At 35.5% G+C, this 21,817-nt stretch overlaps 1 protein-coding gene across 1 annotated transcript in view; it reads left to right on the top strand.

The window, feature by feature from the left end:
* Nucleotides 1-396: 396 nt before the first annotated feature.
* Nucleotides 397-21,817, top strand: part of LOC133322213 (homeobox protein Nkx-2.4) — a gene marked incomplete at its 5' end in the record, with an annotated part of 109,628 nt that continues 88,207 nt past the window's right edge. Inside the window, one exon of the mRNA XM_061531248.1 lies at nucleotides 397-492. Coding sequence (XP_061387232.1) covers nucleotides 397-492 — 96 coding nt within the window. The remainder of the gene's footprint in view (nucleotides 493-21,817) is intronic.

The raw sequence follows: 21,817 nt of genomic DNA on the forward strand, positions 1-21,817 counted from the left end.
CACAGATCTTGAGTGAAGGGACAATTACATATATTCAACATGTATTAAAAATCATCCTAGGAGTAATTGCACCATATGAGGTGCAGTCGCTGTCAACTTTCGCATTAAATAATCTTCACACATAAACTTATTTGTTCCGAATTTTCGATTCAAAAATAGATTTCATGATTTTTACTATGAACAAACCGATATCTCTTAAAAAATCTCTCTTATTATGAAGTGATTTTTAAAACAAAATACATTTCATTATCGATTTTCTCAGCCTTTTGTTTTAGGAAATTAATCAAGGAGCGAACCGGATTATATATTTTTCCTACTTTATAAAAGTATACACATAATTTTATCACTCAATAACTGCACTCGTGAATAATGTATTATATTTTTATGTGATTTTAGGTGTATGAGCTGGAAAGGCGATTCAAACAACAACGTTATTTATCAGCACCTGAGCGAGAACATCTTGCGAGTCTTATTCATTTAACACCAACACAGGTAATTCGAACAAATATATTAACAATATTAATTAAATATAACAGCGTAATGAAAATATCAGTATGGCGAATTTAAGGGGTTTCATTTATAAAATGTGGGGGTAATGTGGTACAATATGGTATGATAATGTGGTATAACACACACAATTAGAGGCTTCATTTCAATCTTTATTAGAACACTGTTTCTATTAAAAATAGAATATCGACGTAATTTCCAGTAAATATTTTACTAGTTCAGCCTCCAGTGATGCAGTAAAAGTTATAGGACGGTCAAGAAAGACATACATAATGTTTTGTTATCTTACCTGGGGAACATTAAATGCCTTTAATGTCAGCAATCGTCAGCACATTATTCTTAACATCCACTGTTAATTTTCGAATTTCACAATTTACTACATGAGACGCACAATTGTAATTATAAAACACTATGGACATATAGTGTAAATTTAAGCATTGCTCTTACAAAAGTCCTAGTCTTGACTGCATAAAAAATAATAACTAAACTATTATTTAAAAAAACTAGCTTTGAAAAATAACATAAATTTCGTGTTTATTACGGAAAATGATAGAAAAGTCGACGTCGAAGGCAAAAATCGAAAAGTCTAAAAACCGATTTTTCGGTCAGAAGCAAAAATGAAATCTAAGAGTCGACTATTGTGCACGACCTATGCCTATCAACGATGGGGAAATAAATAGAAATCTTCAACATTTTACACGCAAAAGATAGAGTGAAAAAAAGAAACTATACGGAATAGATACAACTTTTTCAAATCATCACACTTTTACTTTTATTAATGTTATTATTAGTCATTTTTATTTGAATTAGTTCAATAAATTATTTACAGTAACAATAAAATATATATAAAAACCAAAATATCGAAAAAATATGTCATTAATATAAAATGAAGTGGATTTTATTTTATTAGTTAGTTAGTTTGAAAAGAGGGGTGGTATAAACCACCACATGTCCATTATGGGACATACACGTAAGCCTTAGGAGGCCTGTTGTGCGCTCTAGGAAGGAAAGGTATTTAGATTGAAATTATTCTTAAATTTTTTGGTTGGTCTTCCTATTCTTCTAGGAATTCTTTGTTTTTACTGAAGTCCTTTATTATTCTCCATTCACACCCCCTTAGGTCATTTGGTTCAGGAATAGTGTCGTTTTTCAAGAATTGGGTTCGGATGCATGCAAAAGCCGAGCAATGGCATAGGAAATGTTCCAACGTTTCGTTGTCTTCTCCACACGCTCTGCACCTGCTGCTTCCCGAACACCCACTCTTGTGTAAATATGACTGCAGGTTAAGATGTCCTGTGAGAATGCCTATCAGTCTGCTTAGTTCTTTCTTGTTTAGCGTAAGTATTTGCTTAGTCTTATCCTGATTTGGGTCTCCACATAAGATTTTTGTGTTTTTTCCAATACTCTCGTTATTCCAGAGAGTTTTGTGCGCCTCTTTCGCCCATGACCTCATTTCTAGACGTGAAGCGCTAAAAGGTTTTGCACTGTTCACATCTATGTTGATTAGGTCCGTAGCACGTCTGGGGAGTTGGTTGGCTATCTCGTTTCCTATGACTCCTGAGTGACCCGGTACCCATATAATACGTACAAGACCGTGTCGTGAGAAATTGTTTTTATGCATTCCATTACACTTTTTGATGAAACTGTTTTGGATGTTATTGCATTAATAGCATAGTTATTATGCCCAGAGTTAGAGCTTAACCATCTTAGACACTCCGTTATAGCTTGAGCCTCCGCCTGTAGGATCGTGTTGTGATCTGGCAGGCGAAAAGAGATTTCAGTCTCCGGTTCTTCAATAAAAAGTCCCAGTCCCGTCTTTACCGCAAGCCAGGATCCATCTGGGTACAACAGAGGCATATGTGCTAGTGTTCCGCTGCTCCATGAGTCTCTGTCCGGTATCAGGATTTCACACAATGTGATTACTCTTATTTCGATCTGACTCAAAGTGGTTAAATGAGTATCCGATCGTAGCCTGTAGTGTATTTTCGTGCGGTGTGTTGTTCCGTTGTCGATCCACTCGTTCATGGCTTTAAGTCTTAAAGCTATCTTAAAGTCTATTTTATTATAAAAATCAAAAAATATCAGAAAATAATACATTTACGGGCACAGCGTTTATAATATATCGGCTTACAATTTGTCCGCCCGTAACCTAGCTAGCTTTTTGAGTTGTCGAACCGAATGCAGATGGGTGAACATGTTTTCGCTGTGCCATTTTATTTTCTTTTGTTAAACATTTTTTTGGCATTCTAACAATCATATCTAACATAACCAAGGTATTTTCTTTAATATATTAACTCGAGGGGGCAGCATTGAACAAGGTGATACTAATCTCGATATCAATTTCGCTGATGTACCATTTGTAGATTAATTACGCCAATGTATCATTTGTAGATTAATTTGCTCTAGAGGGCCATAAAGATTAATATAACGATTTGAGCCACGAGACTACATATTAGAAGAGTGCTTCAATAAAAATAATTTAAAATCCTTGGTTTTTTGAAGAGGAAGCAAGATTTGTAGTGTACAAGGGTTCGAATTTTATGCAAATGATCATGTTTTTTAGGATGGATATAATGGCTTAGCACGCATTTTTCTCCGGCCTTGTTAGTAACTACACGCAGAAAAATATATGTTAGAAATATGTTTGCATCCAAACATATTTATGTTTGGGACTGGTTGCAAACAAATATATGTTTGGATGCAAACATATTTTGTTTGGATCCAAACATATATTTGTTTGCAACATTTTGTAGCATATCTTTATTTTATATGTTTGGGTACTAACATATTTTTTATGTTGGAACATATTTTGTATAGTTTGAGAGAACATTTTTTTCGAAGAGCGTAACAACAGTGCTCTCTCTCTGTGTGTATGGTTCATTATGAGATGCAGAAGAGGCGAGGGGAGGGTAGTTGCACTTTGGTGGTCTGTATGCGGGCAAACGCTTGTGTTTAGTTCTATGTTGTTGCTGCTGCGAGGGGACGGGGTCGAAGAAACGCATGTGTTCTGTGCTTTGTTGTTGTGACGATTTGTTTCACAAGCAGGCCCGTTTTTGCATGTTACATATTTTTTTTTAGAATTGTACAGCCTCTCAGAAGACCAGTTCGAAAAAATTCTTCTTCAGTGTGTGTCAACACCAACATTTCAAATTGAGTTGTAGATTGGAGGTAAGAATACTGCATTTATTATTTTTTTGAATAATAAATTTACATACTTTATTTTCATATAGGTTTTGTACGATTTAATAAGATATGGTAAATATCTCAAAGGCCATAATTGACGAATGAAAGACAACCCCAACAACATTTTAATATAGATATAAAGGTTAATATATAAATTCAAATATAAATAGACATTGAAATATATATATATATATATATATATATATATTGTGTCTATTTATATTTGAAATTATATATATATATATATATAAGTTATAGATACTTATAATCATATTAATATATGTAACGCCTCAGTTGGCCCTTGAAAAATATTCTTTAATAAATCCACGCCTCAGTTGGCCCTTGCAAAATATTCTTTAATAAATCCACGCCTCAGTTGGCCCTTGAAAAATATTCTTTAATAAATCCACGCCTCAGTTGGCCCTTGAAAAATATTCTTTAATAAATCCACGCCTCAGTTGGCCCTTGAAAAATATTCTTTAATAAATCCACGCCTCAGTTGGCCCTTGAAAAATATTCTTTAATAAATCCACGAAAAATATTCTTTAATAAATCCACGCCTCAGTTGGCCCTTGAAAAATATTCTTTAATAAATCCACGCCTCAGTTCAGTTGGCCCTTGAAAAATATTCTTTAATAAATCCACGCCTCAGTTGGCCCTTGAAAAATATTCTTTAATAAATCCACGCCTCAGTTGGCCCTTGAAAAATATTCTTTAATAAATCCACGCCTCAGTTGGCCCTTGAAAAATATTCTTTAATAAATCCACGCCTCAGTTGGCCCTTGAAAAATATTCTTTAATAAATCCACGCCTCAGTTGGCCCTTGAAAAATATTCTTTAATAAATCCACGCCTCAGTTGGCCATTGAAAAATATTCCCTTGAAAAATATTCTTTAATAAATCCACGCCTCAGTTGGCCCTTGAAAAATATTCTTTAATAAATCCACGCCTCAGTTGGCCCTTGAAAAATATTCTTTAATAAATCCACGCCTCAGTTGGCCCTTGAAAAATATTAGGGCTGGGTTTTTGAAAATTCGTACTAGAAAGTGCTAACAAGTACTAAATGTGAAACCATTTGTATTTGGCGAACCGGTGGAGGTAGAACTCTGAAATTTGGTTTGGTGGTCGTTGATGGAGTGCAGGATAGATGTAACAAAGGATTTTTGGAAATTCGAACTATAACTATCCAAAAATGTACTAAATTTGGTACTATTCTGTAGCAAATTGAAATTTGGAGTGTGAATTATGGTTTAGAAGTAGGGTCCATTTAAGGTTATGGTTTTGAAAGCTTGTACTCATGTGCACGAAAAGTACTATATGGTACTATATTTGGTACAAATTTAATTTGGAGATACAAATCGAGCTGGAATTCTGGGATTTGAAATTAAAAGTAACATCGAAGTGTAGGATTGGGATATGAACGTAGTTTTGGAAAGTTGTTAATTGTGTATACGAAAAGTACTAAATCGTACTATAATCGGTACAGTTTGGATTTGGGTGAACCGATAGAGCGGGAACAATGAAATTTGAAGTTAGGATCACTGTACGGGTGTGGGATTGGGGTCAGGATTCAGTTTAAGAAAATAATACTTATGGGTACTAAGTGGTACTAAATTTTGTACAATTTAAATTTTAGGTGAACCAATAAAGCTAGAATCATGAAATTTGGAGACAGGATTATTGTTGAGGTGTAAGATTGAGATATGTAGGAAGTTTTAGAAATTAGTACTTATGTTTACTAAATTTGGTACAATTTGAATTGTGAGTCAACCGATAGAGTTGGAATCCTGAAACTTGGATTTGGGATCACTGTGGGGGTGTAGGGTTGGGGTATGTAGGAAGTTTTAGAATTTTGTACTAAGTATACTAAATTCCGTAGAATTTAAATTGTGGGTGGAGCGATAGAGTTGGAATCCTGAAATTTTGATTTATGATCACTGTGGAGGTGTAGGAAGGTTTGGAAATTGGTACTATTATGTACTAAATTTAGTACGATTTGATTTGTGGGTGAACCGAAAGAGTTGGAATCTTGAAATTATAGTTGGAATCTTGAAAAATGTACTAAATTTGGTACTATTCTGTAGCAAATTGAAATTTGGAGTGTGAATTATGGTTTAGAAGTAGGGTCCATTTAAGGTTATGGTTTTGAAAGCTTGTACTCATGTGCACGAAAAGTACTATATGGTACTATATTTGGTACAAATTTAATTTGGAGATACAAATCGAGCTGGAATTCTGGGATTTGAAATTAAAAGTAACATCGAAGTGTAGGATTGGGATATGAACGTAGTTTTGGAAAGTTGTTAATTGTGTATACGAAAAGTACTAAATCGTACTATAATCGGTACAGTTTGGATTTGGGTGAACCGATAGAGCGGGAACAATGAAATTTGAAGTTAGGATCACTGTACGGGTGTGGGATTGGGGTCAGGATTCAGTTTAAGAAAATAATACTTATGGGTACTAAGTGGTACTAAATTTTGTACAATTTAAATTTTAGGTGAACCAATAAAGCTAGAATCATGAAATTTGGAGACAGGATTATTGTTGAGGTGTAAGATTGAGATATGTAGGAAGTTTTAGAAATTAGTACTTATGTTTACTAAATTTGGTACAATTTGAATTGTGAGTCAACCGATAGAGTTGGAATCCTGAAACTTGGATTTGGGATCACTGTGGGGGTGTAGGGTTGGGGTATGTAGGAAGTTTTAGAATTTTGTACTAAGTATACTAAATTCTGTAGAATTTAAATTGTGGGTGGAGCGATAGAGTTGGAATCCTGAAATTTTGATTTATGATCACTGTGGAGGTGTAGGAAGGTTTGGAAATTGGTACTATTATGTACTAAATTTAGTACGATTTGATTTGTGGGTGAACCGAAAGAGTTGGAATCTTGAAATTATAATTTAAAATTTGTGTACTAAATTTTGTGCAATTTAAATTTTTGGTGAACCAATACAGCTGGAATCCTGAAATTTGGAGTTAGGGTTACAGTTTGGGGTATAGGATTTGGATATGTAGAAAGGTTTGGAAATTTGTACTAATGTGTTCAAAATAGTACCAAATGTGGATTTGAGTAAGCCGATAGAGCTAGAATCTTGAAATTTGAAGATAGGATCACTGTCGGGGTGTAGGATTGGGCTATATAGAAAGTTTTGGACATTCGTACTAATGTTTACTAAATGGTACCAAATGGTGGTTAGGATCACTGTTAGGGGGTTCGAATGGGGTATGTAGGAAGGAAATGTCTACTAAATGACACTAGATTTGGCGCAGTTTGGATTAAAAGATAACCGATAGAGCTGAAATCTTGAAATTGAGTAATAAGATTTTGGGTGAACCGATGGGTTAAGCTATATTTGAAATTTGGAATACTGTACTTTTGTATAGAGCTAGATTTCATTTGGGGTCAGAATTTGTGTGTAGGGTTGAGTACTATAAGAGAACATTGGTACTAAACGGTTCTAAAGGAATTAATATTGATTGGTATTGGGTTTTAAATACTTCCCACATTCGCTAACGAAGTAGCGGGTATATGCTAGTATAGAAATAAAGATATATCGACTGTCTATTGGGGAAGTATAGAGATTGAAGTTCAATCCTGGTTTGTTAAACGACTTACACACTCTACCTGCTTACTACCAATATCCAAAACAAACGAATAAATGTTCGTAGTAAACCCATTATCCACCCTCCTATCCGAATATTAAATTTAAACATTTATGGTTCAGTTTACTTCATATTTGATAAATTAGGTTTTATTAAAAAAATCATTTAAATTAAAAAAATAGCTTACTTGAAAAATTCATAATATTAAATTAAAAGAACAAAATACATGAAATGTAATTAAATTTAATCTAGTTTTAAATAAATTTAGTAACTTGTAGTAATAAAAAATCTAATAGTTTGCCTTAAATTCACGCAACTATCAACAATAAACCGCACACCGTCATGAAACATTTTCTCAACGTTGCAAAATTCATAATATTAGGTTCAGAAAAGGGAATATAAAAATTAAATTAAAAGAACAAAATATTTGAATTTTATTTAGTTGTAAACAAATTTAGTCAATTGTTATAATAGTAATAAAAATCTAATATTTTGCCTTAATTTCATGCAACTATCCACAATAAACAACACACCGTTGCTATATACATGGGAAATTACAAAATTCTTTTAAAATCCAATTTTAAAATTTAAAAATTTTCTCCCTTAGCACATTCATGATTTTTGGTACATAGGTTAAGAAAAATATGCTGATTCGAAATTTGTTTGCGTTCACAAATTCAGATGCTGCGCACAAAAGTTATAGCGATTTTAAATGTTGTATTTCAAATTAAAATTAAATGAATTCCTATTTGTTGTAATTCGCAATTTCTTCACATATGGTTAAACACATTTGTTTTCTTTGCATAGTTGTCAAATCACATTGAATTACGGTTAAATTGCCGCGAAAAACAACTGGAAGCATGACGATTTTTTTAGTATGGTAAAGGGAATACGGGTTTGCCTTAATCTTCTAAAATATGCGACGCTTTCTTCTTAAAATTCTTTTAGAGGATTGTTAAATATCGGTATATTCATCTGATAACAGTTTCGACTGCAAAAATGCAATTACTATACATACAAATTATCAATATTAAAAAGCACGCAATTCGCGTATTCGTTGAAATCAGTGGCTGCGCATCCGGTTTTCGTATAAACTGAATCAATCTCTTCCAATAATTATGAATTCTTCGATGTTTCATTTAACGGCCAAAGGGTGCCGCTCGATGCACAAAACCTAAAAATGACGCAACGTGCATAAGATTTTTATGTGCATTAGATTTCAGCAATCGCTAGTGAAAATACTGAAAAGTACCCCAATTTTAAAAGGATTGGTTAAAAACCGCGGCTGTGCCGCCACAATCCATTTTGGATTAAATACACATATTATGAGCGTATCGATGTATTTTCGACCTATTTTCACACAGATTCGCCAATATGATAATATAAACATGAATGTATGTAAAATCGATTCGAAGGAAAACACGATTATATACGCGAAATAGTCAAAATCAGATTCGGCACGGAAAAAAATAAAATCACGCGGGTTCAAGGGCATTTGTGTGGACCTTCTTAAATGTAGACTCAAAAAGCAGGTTTTTTATAAAAATGTACACACTAAATTTTCGTCTTTGGAATCTAATTGCAAAGATGCTACCGTGAGCACATTCATGAGATATACGCTAAACGAAGCAAAATCACGAGTTCTACAATCCTATAATCAGTTTAGTCCATTATCTGGTTGCGCGTCCTGATTATTAGAACCATTAGAACCATGTTGTCCATGGGGTATTCTGCAACTTAGTCTGATCACTTGTGCGTGCGTTGTGTAGTTTAGCCACAAATCAGGAAAGAACACAAAAAAACTAGTTGGCTTCAACACATTTTTTTACATTACCACCATCACAGGTTCCACCAAAGTTATTATTTATTACCAGGAACACTTCATTTTATAGAAATGAATTTAAATTATATCCAATATGTTCATATTTCGCGAGTTATAAGCTTGCAAACCTCAGTTTCAATGTAGGAAAGTGAATATTTCGATGAGTTACAAACGGAATGACAAAATTAATATAATATACAAAATTAATATCTTCTTCCCCGCCACTATTTCATAACAGAAGCTTTTCAAAATGCTCCTTCCAGATCCTCAACATGCTGTATATATCTGTCACCAGGTTTCCTTTTTCATCTCTACAGGAGGATGTGCATGCACCAAAACCTTCGGTTTGGTGCTATACTCGTTGGTAAAATATCCGGACTTCATTCTGACTCTTGTACATCTCGATTTGCTCACGTTCACGTTTTCTTGTTCGTTCTTCTTTTTCTGAAAACACGTTTCTCCTCTCTCCTTTTCTCCCGATAATTCTCCATCGTACTATGTGTTGCTACTCCCTGCATTGTTGTCCTACACGCTGCGTTTTTCACATCAGTAACATTAACTCCGCACCAACGCACCAAGGGTTTCTTGGTGGTGGTTTTTGGTACCAAAGTGTTGCTTTTGCTGCAGTTTGTAGGGAGTGGGCAATTTTTGTGCCATTGTACTTCTATACTATTATCGGGACAAGAACTGCATTCCTCAAGCAGATGAGTAAGTTGAGCGGAGTATGCCTCGGCTACCTGTTGTGTTTGCAGCTTTTATACGTCGAGTTTCCGTTTTGTGTTAGTTCGCAACTTTGCTGCAACATTAAGACAAGTGCGAACCTTGGCTGCTACAATGTAGTGGTCCGAATCGACATTCGCTTCGTGGATCGATCGAACGTCTCATACACTGGATGAATGCCTTCCGTTTATCACAACATGATCAATTTGATTTCTCGTTGCTTGATCAGGGGAAATCCATGTGGTCTTGTGTATATCGAGATGTTTGAATCTGGCGCTGCTAACTATCATGTTTTTTGCGCGAAGTCAATCAAACTCATGCCGTTGTCGAATGTTTCTGCATGAAAGCTAAATTTTCCGACGATGGGGCCAAAAATATTTTCCCTTCCGATTTTTGCATTAAAATCTCGTAGCACAATTTTAATGTCATGGCCAGGGCAGCGATCTTATGCTTTTTCTAGGCGCTCGTAAAATATGTCTTTGGTCTGTTCATCTTTGTCTTCGGTCGTAGGATGGGCGCAAATAAGATTGATGTAGAAGAACTTCGCTTTTGTGCGGATTATAGCAATTCGTTCATCTACTGTAGTGAATCTGGAGACGAGTATTTTTTTCTCCTGTTAACCATAAATCCGCAGCCAAATTCATGTCTCGTTTCATGGCAGCTATAATACAGGGCGTAATCGTCTGATTTACTTACACCTGTCCCTTTCCATCGCATTTCCTGTAAAGCAATAATATTGGCTTTGTACTTCCTTAGTACATCCGCCAAAGCGAGAACTGCGCCTGTTCTGTACAACCTGCGCACATTCCTAGTGCAGATTTGCAGATCGTGGTCCTTTATACGTTTGCGGGGGGTCGTGAACACAAGGGGGTTTGGTTTTCTTTTTCTTTGCTTTTTTATAGTAGGAGGGGTTTTCCGAGTGTGGCAAGTAACTTGACGCCTCAACCAATTTTTATAGTTCTTATGGGTGAACACGCGGCACATATCAAGTCACTATTTCAACGGGTGATGAAAATAGCTACGTGACACCGCGGGGAGGTCAGTGTTCACAATTGAGATTAAAGAGGGACAAAGATAAGTCTGGGCTTCGCCATGTTAAAGACAGTCAGAGTCGTTGCTTGGTATCTATCATCCCCTACGCCACCCAGTATTTGCATTGATATAAAATTTTGGCCGCATATGTCAAGTGGTTTATATCCAATTTTTAGGTAAATATTGAAAATAAGGGTACCCTTGTATGAGGGCTACACGAAAACGTGGACCTACATCCATAAATTTTTGCATGGATATTTGGTACTCATAGAGAACTCTCTGTGCCAAATGTCATCCAATTTTATCGTAAAATGTATCTAATAAGCAAAAAATACCTTAAATCGGGATGTATCGTAATATGGGGGATGCAGTAAACTACGAATAAGTGAAACACAAAAAAAACAGAAAATGAAACACGCATCAAGGCAAAAATCGCATAAATGCAACATTGTTTCAAGCCTAAAAGTACACTTTAGTACCTCTTTGTGTACATAAATGCACATCTCTAATTTTTTTATCTCTTTTCAACCTACTAGAAAGGAACAAGAAAAGAATATGAATTCAGCTGAATTCATTTAAGAAAAAAATTCAATATTTTTATATTTTGTAAGTACTTTATTATTTTTTGTTTACTTTTAATATTATAATGTCTTGTGTATTTAACAGACAATCGTGGCCTCAAAAATCACATTAGGTGTAAAAGAAAATATACAACTAATTGATTTTTTTAACAACGGATCCAGTCGGCAGGCGCTTGCTTAAAAGTTTATGTTCAGTATTTCTACAGTTTTCGCATTAAGGATCAGTCAAGAAAACATCACCGTAAACTTTTTAGACCAGATCAATATGAGCAGATTAACAAGGCCAGTACATTATGGTTTAAGGATGTAGGTCTAAAAATGCGGCGATCAGAGGCTAAACAATGATCTTTCAATGAACGTAAATGGCTTTGCACAAACCGCTGCAGAAAAATCAAAACATTGCTGGAGCTGCTGAAGGAAGTCAACCCTCCCAAATATAATTAATGGCATGCCTTCTGATCAAGTTTATAATGCCGATGAGGCATTGCCTACAGGAACATTTGCTTCAAAAGGCGATGGAGCCTCCCAAATATAATTAATGACATGCCTTCTGATCAAGTTTATAATGCCGATGAGGCATTGCCTACAGGAACATTTGCTTCAAAAGGCGATGGAGCCTCCCAAATATAATTAATGACATGCCTTCTGATCAAGTTTATAATGCCGATGAGGCATTGCCTACAGGAACATTTGCTTCAAAAGGCGATGGAGTTTTCTGTGGAAAATGTCAAAACTAAGAATAGCATTACTATTTTTGTGCAATAGTGATGGGTCCGACAAGAGCGTTTATGCCATTGGAAAAGCAAAACAGCCACAGTGTTTCAGAGGAAAGGTACTGTTTAGGCGAGGGACTTGCTCAACTCCTCGCCAATGATGATGGAGGGGGTGTGCAAATAATTAACTCAAGGGAGCGGGGGGATGACGACAACGAGAGCTCCCAAGCAGTTAATGGTGATACGCGCGTGTTGGAGTAAATATAGAAAAGATAAGAAAGAGAGTTCAAGAAATAAAACCACAAGAGTTATTAGTTAATATTCTAATTCATTGGATTTATTGGAGATTCTTTCTTTTCTTTAACAAACAAATAAATTACCTTTGTAATTTGGTGTGGTGGCGTCAGAGGCCTGTTAGTGCTAACACGTAGATGTTAGCTCGACAAAAGATAGTTAGCAAGTGAACGCGTGGATCGCAGAGGATCGTTGGATCTTTGCATTCGTACAGCTACAACTACATACGCATATTCCAGTGAGAGAGTGTCTAGCAAGGGGAGCAAACCAACAACAACCGTTGCCCTTTGGTATATACGCTCTGCGGTGTCCGCAGAGGGAACATGCAGAGGCAATACCCGATCTGTCAATCAGCATCCGTGATCGACTGAGCTCAGGAAGTTGTAGGCCAATGTATAAAACTTAAACATTCCGCCCCCCTTGCTACGACCGACTAGTTAGCAATAAAAATGGAATATGGGTTAGTTAAATCTTTGAAATGAACGTAAATTCAGATTTCAAGTGAGCTGTTCAATGTTACTAGTTTAGTATGCGATATGTTTAGTAAATAAGCGATATATTACGACAAAACGATATTACTATTTACTTAAATGGTCGATTTCAATTTCGGTGTGATATTAGGTGCTAGTGAGGCGAGGAAGCGAACCTGTGAGTAGGTACCCGAAAATAGACTTTTGGGCCAACAACGAATCAAGAACAATTTTTGGTGGTTCAGCTTCCAATACTTGGGGGTACAGATCAGCGCCAAGTAGCAGATCTATTGGGCTGCCGTCAAAAGTATCAGCTAAATCTAAAGGAATTTTAGATTTCAATTTTGACATATTTGGAGGTGAGAACAAGTCCCCCTTAACATTAGGCCGGACTAATGCCTTTGCTTCAACAATTCTAGACGAATTCTTAGGGGACGACAATGTAAGAGAACACATTTCTGTTGGTGGGGAGGATTTTGAAACTTTTTTCGAATTACCCGAAATGCCAAGTGCATTTTTGAGTTTTTTACTAACAACAGATACCTAAGAAGATGGATCGATAATGGCTCGAGCAGGATGCGTTTTCCCATTATGAACAATATTAACCACAGCCGTTCCCAAGATTACATTACTATCTTGGGCGGTAATAGGTATCGGTGGTTGAGCAACTTTTTTATCCGAAGACGGGTGGTGCGATTTAAATGCTCGACTTTTGACGTTGGTAAAAGCCGGAGGAGAATTGGAAGAAACGACTAGATTTGTCACGAGCCTCACCGGTGGTCTTCTGTACTAGATGACAGAGACGTTCAATATCCGATAAACGACAATTGTTTATAAAAAGGGTGGTGAAGAGATCCCGGAAAGTGGGCCAAGATATGAAATCCCCAGCAAAAACGTCAATGTCGATAGGTGGGACAACAAAACTATGATTATCGACAGGTGGGCAAGTGTAGCTATTGGAGGCGGAAGAAGATTGAACTTCAGGAGCAACGAGAGATGTGGTGGACTGCACAGAAACCGAATCGACGGATTTCCTCGAGGGCAAACCGGAAGGTGAAATATTTAATTGTGCACTAGGTGAAATGGAGTCATTGCAGTCTGGTGGAGGTGGGGAAATTAAAGAAGCTATAACAGGAGAAGAAATTTCTAGAGCTGGAGATTGAAGCCGATCAAGATGGCGGTTAATGGTGGATATACACCAAGTATATGCAATAAATGAAGCGTTGTACTTTTCCTCAACGACATCAATTTTATCATCCTGTGCAGTCTCAGATGTCGCCAGGAAGGTTTTGCACTCATCATAAGTGCATTGGACTTTATTCCACAACCTTCGAATTTCTGAACTACGAATTTCGAGGTAGTAGGTAGAATACGTACATTCTTTTACATTTTCAAACGACGCTACACTTTTCAAAACAATTTCAGTAGCTCTAATAAAACGAGTGAGAGGATTTATCGACATTTTTTTACTGATATGTGAAAACGCCCAAATTGAAATTTCTCAATTGAAGAATAAACAACAATTAATTGAATAAAAAATCCCCAAATTCAACAAAGTATAGCAATCTTTGTTGAATTTGGGGATTTTTTTATTTAATTAACCAACCAAAAAATGCAAATTATAACAAAACCTCCAATAATATTAACAAAAATAACTATAATCTCTAGTGTTAAAGTAGCACAAAGGTAGGGAAAATTAGAAGAAACTTCCCCTAGGTGACAAAACTACTTTAATGCGACCACAAAATGCAATTATTTGTTCCAAATGTTCAACGAAAATTCCTCAAACTTTGCAAATTCTACCAATGGTAGGGTGTATTTGAGGCGGTGAATGCCAAATGTAGGGTGCAGGTGTCCAAAATTTCAAAAAACTCAACAAGGACTACTCAAATCTTCAAAAATAATGAGTAAAGACAGCCAAAACAATGAATAAATATTCCAAAAATTAATACTTTTACTCTAGTATTATTTGCTCTTATAGAGTGCAATAGCTGCCGACTGTAGGGCGCAAATGTCAAAAAATATTAAATACCCTACCAATAATCAGAAATTATTTCGAAAAGATTCAAAAAATAATTTTAATATTAATTTTTGCAAATTCACAATTTTTGTCGCTTGGTACCACTGTGCTGTAGTGTGGTGAATAACGAATATCACACAAAACAGAATAAAACACAAGCGACGCTAACAGAGAAATGTCTATGCGTAAGCAGCTACGCACCCACACAACACACGACGCGACAAACGATCCAACAGTGAGAGTTGGTGCCGACAACAATTGTTGGTATATTTTCTATTATACCAAGGTGACTCTAGAAAAAGGCGCGTGGAATGCACGTGTGTTGTTATTGCACTATGACAGTGCAAATTATTAAGTGAGAATCGATCAATACAGCCGAACAACAATAACAACGAGGTATGTTTGGTTGGTGGTGGAGTAAGCGACAAATTAACCAAACAACAAGACTGTGGGCTGTTGGGTGATTGTTGTTATTGTATATTTGGTAATGCAAATTTAGAGTAAAAGAATAACAACATCAAATTGGCGAATAATGCAGCAACAAATAAAATAGGAAGGAGGAAAAATAGGAAGAGAAGAGTTTTGTATGTTGTTATTGCTAATATTACAAATTAATTTCTCTGATTGTTAGAAGAAACGAGGGGGCTAACAACGTGATGAATTCGTTTGGTTGGTGAGATTTTAAACAAAAAATAAACAAACGACCAAAGTGTGTTCTCGACAAATTATGGTTGTGTCGTTATTACAATTTATACAAAGGAAAGAAGAAGTGGTCGTAAGAGATTTTTTATATTTTAACAACCAAGAGATTGGAAACAACGTGTATTGTTAGTGCAAATATCACTGCGAATTCTCTCTAAAGGGCTCAACCGTATAAATGAGAAAGCTATAATTTTACAAACAAGTGATAATAACAACAACACCGAATGCTTTTGTATGACCAACGCGACGTAGGGTGATCAGTACAAACAAACGAAATGTAAAGTTCGTAACAACGAAAGTATATGCAATACAATAGTATGTGCAACGATTAAAGTGGACTGTATGGTTTAGCAATAACACACGCGTAGGGTGATTGAATATCGACTTATGCTCAATAAAAAAACGAAAGCTCCCAAGCAGTTAATGGTGATACGCGCGTGTTGGAGTAAATATAGAAAAGATAAGAAAGAGAGTTCAAGAAATAAAACCACAAGAGTTATTAGTTAATATTCTAATTCATTGGATTTATTGGAGATTCTTTCTTTTCTTTAACAAACAAATAAATTACCTTTGTAATTTGGTGTGGTGGCGTCAGAGGCCTGTTAGTGCTAACACGTAGATGTTAGCTCGACAAAAGTTAGTTAGCAAGTGAACGCAGAGGTTCACGTGGGTCGCAGAGGATCGTTGGATCTTTGCATTTGTACAGCTACAAGGTTAGCAAACCAACAACAACCGTTGCCCTTTGTTATATACGCTCTGCGATGTCCGCAGAGGGAACATGCAGAGGCAATACCCGAGCTGTCAATCAGCATCCGTGATCGACTGAGCTCAGGAAGTTGTAGGCCAATGTATCAAACTTAAACAGGTACCAATCCCATATTACACCAACAACAATGCTTGGATGACTAGTTCAATATGGGCTGAAATTTTAACCTATTTCGATAAAAGTTTAAATAAGGACATTACACTCATTGTTGATATAAAGTGCAGTCGAATTCGGATAAGCGAACACCGGTTTATCGAAAAAATCGGTTTATTGAAACTAAAATGTATAAACTAATATTTCGAATGAATTTTCAAACACTTTACTTCGCTTTACAGAAAAATCGGTTAATGGAAAACCGGTGTAAGAGAAAGCCTCTTTTATTGCAAAAACACAAATGTATATGGAAAAAAAATTATAATTTTTGTAAAGGCGACGAAATGTATTAAAAATTTTAATGTGCAACCCCTAAAATTATGTTGCACATATTTTCTACCATACAAGCAAAATGTCTACGAAAAAGAAGTTCTTACTGAATTATTTATTGATTTCAAGATTTTTCAGATATTGATTGAAAACTTCGTTTAAGCGTAACGAGTTTCGCTTATCCGAAGTTCTTTTAATTGAAAATCCTGCATAAGAGAAAAACATTACTGAATAATTCTAATAATCAGGATTTTGAAACTATTGAGGTACCTCCAAAATCTGAAGAAATGTACGCCCTTCGTGTAGAGTGTGATGATAATTTAGAATGTGGTAGTGCTCCTACAGAAAACGATATTTTAAATTCAATTTGTTAGGAAAACGAAGCAGTCAATCCAAAAACTAATAATGAACAAGATGAGGAAGGAGGAAGATTTCAGCTGTTTAGAAAATCCTTGCCCCAATCGCACAGAGGCTATTAAAGCGTATCACGCTCTGAAGAGCTACATTGAAGCCAACAGAAAAAACAAAAGAAAATTTCAGATTTTTTCACTACAAAGACTTTATTTGAATCTGAATTAAACCGATTAATTATCGCTGTCGAACTATTGAAACTTCTTTTTATGTGATCTCCAGAACTGTGTAAAAATTAAATTACAGGTCTGGTACTGAAGTGGTTTTTATAGAAAGAACATTATTTTTTATTTTTTTCTGAAAATGATTTTTAAGAATTGTTATAAAAGATTCATTAAATGCAATATGGTTGTACTTATGCAATGTTTGTTTAAATGCAGTTGTGCACTTCTTCGAAGTTTGTGTAAATGCAAAAACCGCTTAAGTGCACAAAAAACGTATTACATTTACTGTATATCAAAAATTGGAGCCAGAGACCCCATTTCCCATCCCAGTATTTGTATTGATATAAAAACCAGCTAAGTCAAATTTTGGCCGCCTCTGTCAAGTGGTTCACCAGTTAATGAGTTTATACCCAATGTGTGGGGACTACCAAAAAAAACCTGGACCTACATCTATAAATTTTTGCATGGATATGTGGTATCCATAGAGAACTCTCTATTCCAAATTGCATAGAGAACTCTCTATTCCAAATTGCAGCCAATTTGATTGTAAAAGATGCCTTAAAGTTAAAAATACCTTAAATCGGGATGTACGTTTATATGAGGGCTATATTAAAAAGTTGTACCCAGGGACCAAATTTCCATACCAATATTCGCTTTGACATTAAAACATGTGAGCCAAATTTTGGCCGCCTATGTCAAATTGTTCGCCAGTTAATGAGTTTATACCCAATTTTTGGGTAAATACGCGAGTATTTACTTTAAAGTATTGTAAAACTATCAATTCTAAATCGATTTGGTTACCGATTCAATATAGTAAATACCAAAATAAATTTGATATTTACCCACTGCCCATCTCTACGCATCGCATATATATTTTTATTCCACTGTCATTAAAAGAATGTTCAAACATTTCCCGCTTAAACTGCAGTTAATATAGTAAAAAAGTACATAATAGGATAACACTTAAGCCAGTGAGATACCTGTTTAGCGCTTTAGAAGGGAAATTGAATTGGAAGAAAAACATAACAAGATTAGAGTCTTTATACTTCTGGGAAATCTGTGTTCGTAGTTCAGTCATTCACACTTTTCCCAAGAATTGTATACGAAGTCTTGCAAAGGCTGGGCAGTTACATTGGAAATGTTACCTCGTTTCGCTGTCTTCTCCACACGACATACAACATTTGTGTTTATTCTTCTTTTTGTTATGTCCGCTTAGGTCGAGTACTCGCCTTACGTTGGTTATTTACATGGGAGGAATAATTTTTCTTTATTCCTTTTGTCTTATTATATCCGTTTAGGTTGCGTAGTTACACTACGTTGGTCTTAACTAGATTGTTTGTCATAGGGTGTTGCCAAATAAATATGTAAGGAAGTACTGTTGCGTGTTTATGTTGTGTATAGGCTGTTATATCGGCACATTAAATAACTTAAAATAAAATTCTTATTTATTGTTTTACTTTTCATTATAAGCATGACGTTCGCTGCTCTACTAAACTTCGTAGAACGGCGCACAAATCGACAAAAAGGACGATTTAGACATTAGTGAAAGGAGAGCAAATTAGAAAAATTACGGCAATCGACCACAAGTCGATGCAGCATTTAAAAATTTCGGAAATTGCTACGGGAGACTGTCTGCATTTGGCAGAGAGTTAAATATATTCGAATACAATGGCAACAAAAAATATACAAATTTCAAATTTAATAGCATAACGTTGAATTAATCACATGAGCAATCGGCTAAATCTTTTTTGGTTCCTGAAAAATGTTGCCTTCAATAGTTTATCATCCGGGATATCGTTCACAATTTGACATTGCCACAAATAGATGTCGAACGCTTGTCCTATATGCGGCATAAGACAAGTGGAATACGAGAGTGTTCGAATTTCCGCAAATCGCCAATTGTCGTGTGGTTTAAACGAGATTCGACGCGGCAGTAATAGCAGCATATCGCCAATGTTGACATAAAAGGTAGCAACAGATAAATCGAATCCGATTCTTGTTTTTGGTCGTCAACAGCGTTTAGCTTTAACATATCTTTCCTCGTGGATACATTTAGACAGCTTTTTTTCTAAATGGATAAAAAACACTGTCCTGTCTGGAAAGATACTGGGGCACATTCATTGCTTTTAATACATCGAAATTGTTGAATATTACTTGCTGTATTCAACAATTTCGATTTATTAAAAGTCTAATTCAAAATGTTTATCCTCACCCCCAATTCGCAAATCTTGTTCTCTCTGTCTTGATATGAGGTTCATCGCCTTCATTTTTGTCGAAAATTTAATACAGGGGAAAAGCAAATAGATTTGCATTAGTAAAGCGTCAAGATCGGTATATATATTGCTTGTCTAAGTGACACAAAATATTAAATTGCAAGTAATTTTCGAAATGTGGCGGGAGTTTTTAAACCCGGATAATTCGATTCTGGTTGTGAATCCAGAAGCTTCGTCAGGCTCATCAAAATCGTTGTTAGTAGCTTCAGCCTCTGCATTTGTCCGTCCAGTACACCAGTGTGAATTCAAAATCGAAAATTGGATATTAGTCTTCCGAAATCGTGGCACAAAATGTTGAAGAAGAACTTAATGCTGAGGTATCTCATTTTCCCAGCCATCGATTTAATCGATATAATTTCGGGAAAATAATAGCGCGGTTGAAGTCCCAATCTGTAACTGTTCATTTGTGGCTTCTTACTGATGTAAAGTTAATAATAACTATATTAAAGTCCGAACCTGTAACTAAAGGTTCATTTGTGGCTTTATTCTACAATATATCTCACCCTGTGCATCACTGAAACCTAATGAGTGATGCACAGGGTGAGATTATGACAATTTGTGAATGGATGTGTGAGACTAATAAAAGTGGTATAAAAGCGCTTAATGATGATTATTACAAAAAAAAAAAAATAATAATAAAAATACGGACTAATTACCACGATGGTTAGCAGTACTATTTAGCGCATGTAAAATGTTTGCATTCAAACCCATGGAACGGACATTCAATACATTTAAAAGAGCAAAGTAACCAAAAATACGATTAAATATAAAGGGGAGATTAGTGTTACCAATTTAACAAATTATATTTATTTTGAAAATGTAATATTTTCGAATCCTCAAAATAAAATTAAAAAATATAAATGAAAATCTATCAAACTTATTTTCTATCGCTTCCACATCTTTCCTATAATTGAGCCATTGCCACTTATATGTGTAATATGTACGAAAATTCTGGGAATTGAGAGTTATTGAATACGGGAGGACATTTAATAAAGAACAATTTCGAGTTGTATGCGTTCCAAGTTTCCTGTTGGGTAATTTTTTAAAACATAGTTTGTCATATTCATATTGACATTAGTATTGCGTTGGAATCAAATCAGCTAGGTTTTGCTGCTACCTTTTATAATTGTACCATGGTATTACTACAAAAAATGTTTTTGTCAGTGAGCGAAGCAGTATAGTTGGTCGGGGCTATTCATATGATACACTACGCAACTACCTTAAATTTTTCTGCAAAACTTATTGCCATGTTGTTAAAAAATTCTGCGAGATATCCACCTCCGGCGGATCAAAATATAAGAAGTAAATACGATGTTAAGTTCAGACCGGCCGAACTTTTCATAACCTCCATCGTCATCATGATGACAAAATATCTAAAATTATTAAATAGTACTGCTCACCATCGTGGTAATTAGTCCTTTTTTATAATAAAGCTGGGAAGACGCTGCCTGGTTCCTTTTGCTCTTCAAGGCATCCCGTACCATTTGTATTTGTCGTGTTCTGACTCGGAATTTAAGCTTGATTCACCGCCTTTCTCGGAAGATTTGGTCTAAAGTTCAGCTCAACTCACACGGATTCATACGCTATGTGGTACGCATCATTTAGCGCTTTTATACCACTTTTATTAGTCTCACACATTCATTCACAAATTGTCATCCTCTCACTGATTAGGTTTCCGAAGAGCAGACCAACACCAATCCCACAAAAAGAAAAAATATGTTCCCGTCGGCAGATAGCAAGAGAGGGCTAAGCTTATCCGAAGTCAAAGGAGACTATCAAATTCCTTCTACTGATGGTGGCGGTGCCGGAGACGAGCGCTGCACCCAAATCTTCCGTGAATAAGAAAAGCAAGAAAATGACAACATTTGCCTAGCATCAGTCTACTTTTAGTCCGACTCGGCGATACTACCACAAAGGGCGGTGCTGCAGCAACTGCACTATGGTCCCAAGTATAAGGTTCTTTGACCATAAGTCAAATTTTTGAAATTCATAAATTTTGTTTTTGTTATTGAAATTTGAATTTGTCGAATTTGAATTTACAATTCCACGAGATGTTTTATGTTGCTTACGTGAGGCCCACAAACAAAATATATTATATAAAAATGGAAATAAAGAACGCGGGTGTTG

This window comes from Musca vetustissima, unplaced genomic scaffold, assembly GCF_032173495.1.
Source record: "Musca vetustissima isolate MV318-11 ecotype Yass unplaced genomic scaffold, APGP_CSIRO_Mvet_v1 utg14614, whole genome shotgun sequence".
NCBI lineage: Eukaryota > Metazoa > Arthropoda > Insecta > Diptera > Muscidae > Musca > Musca vetustissima.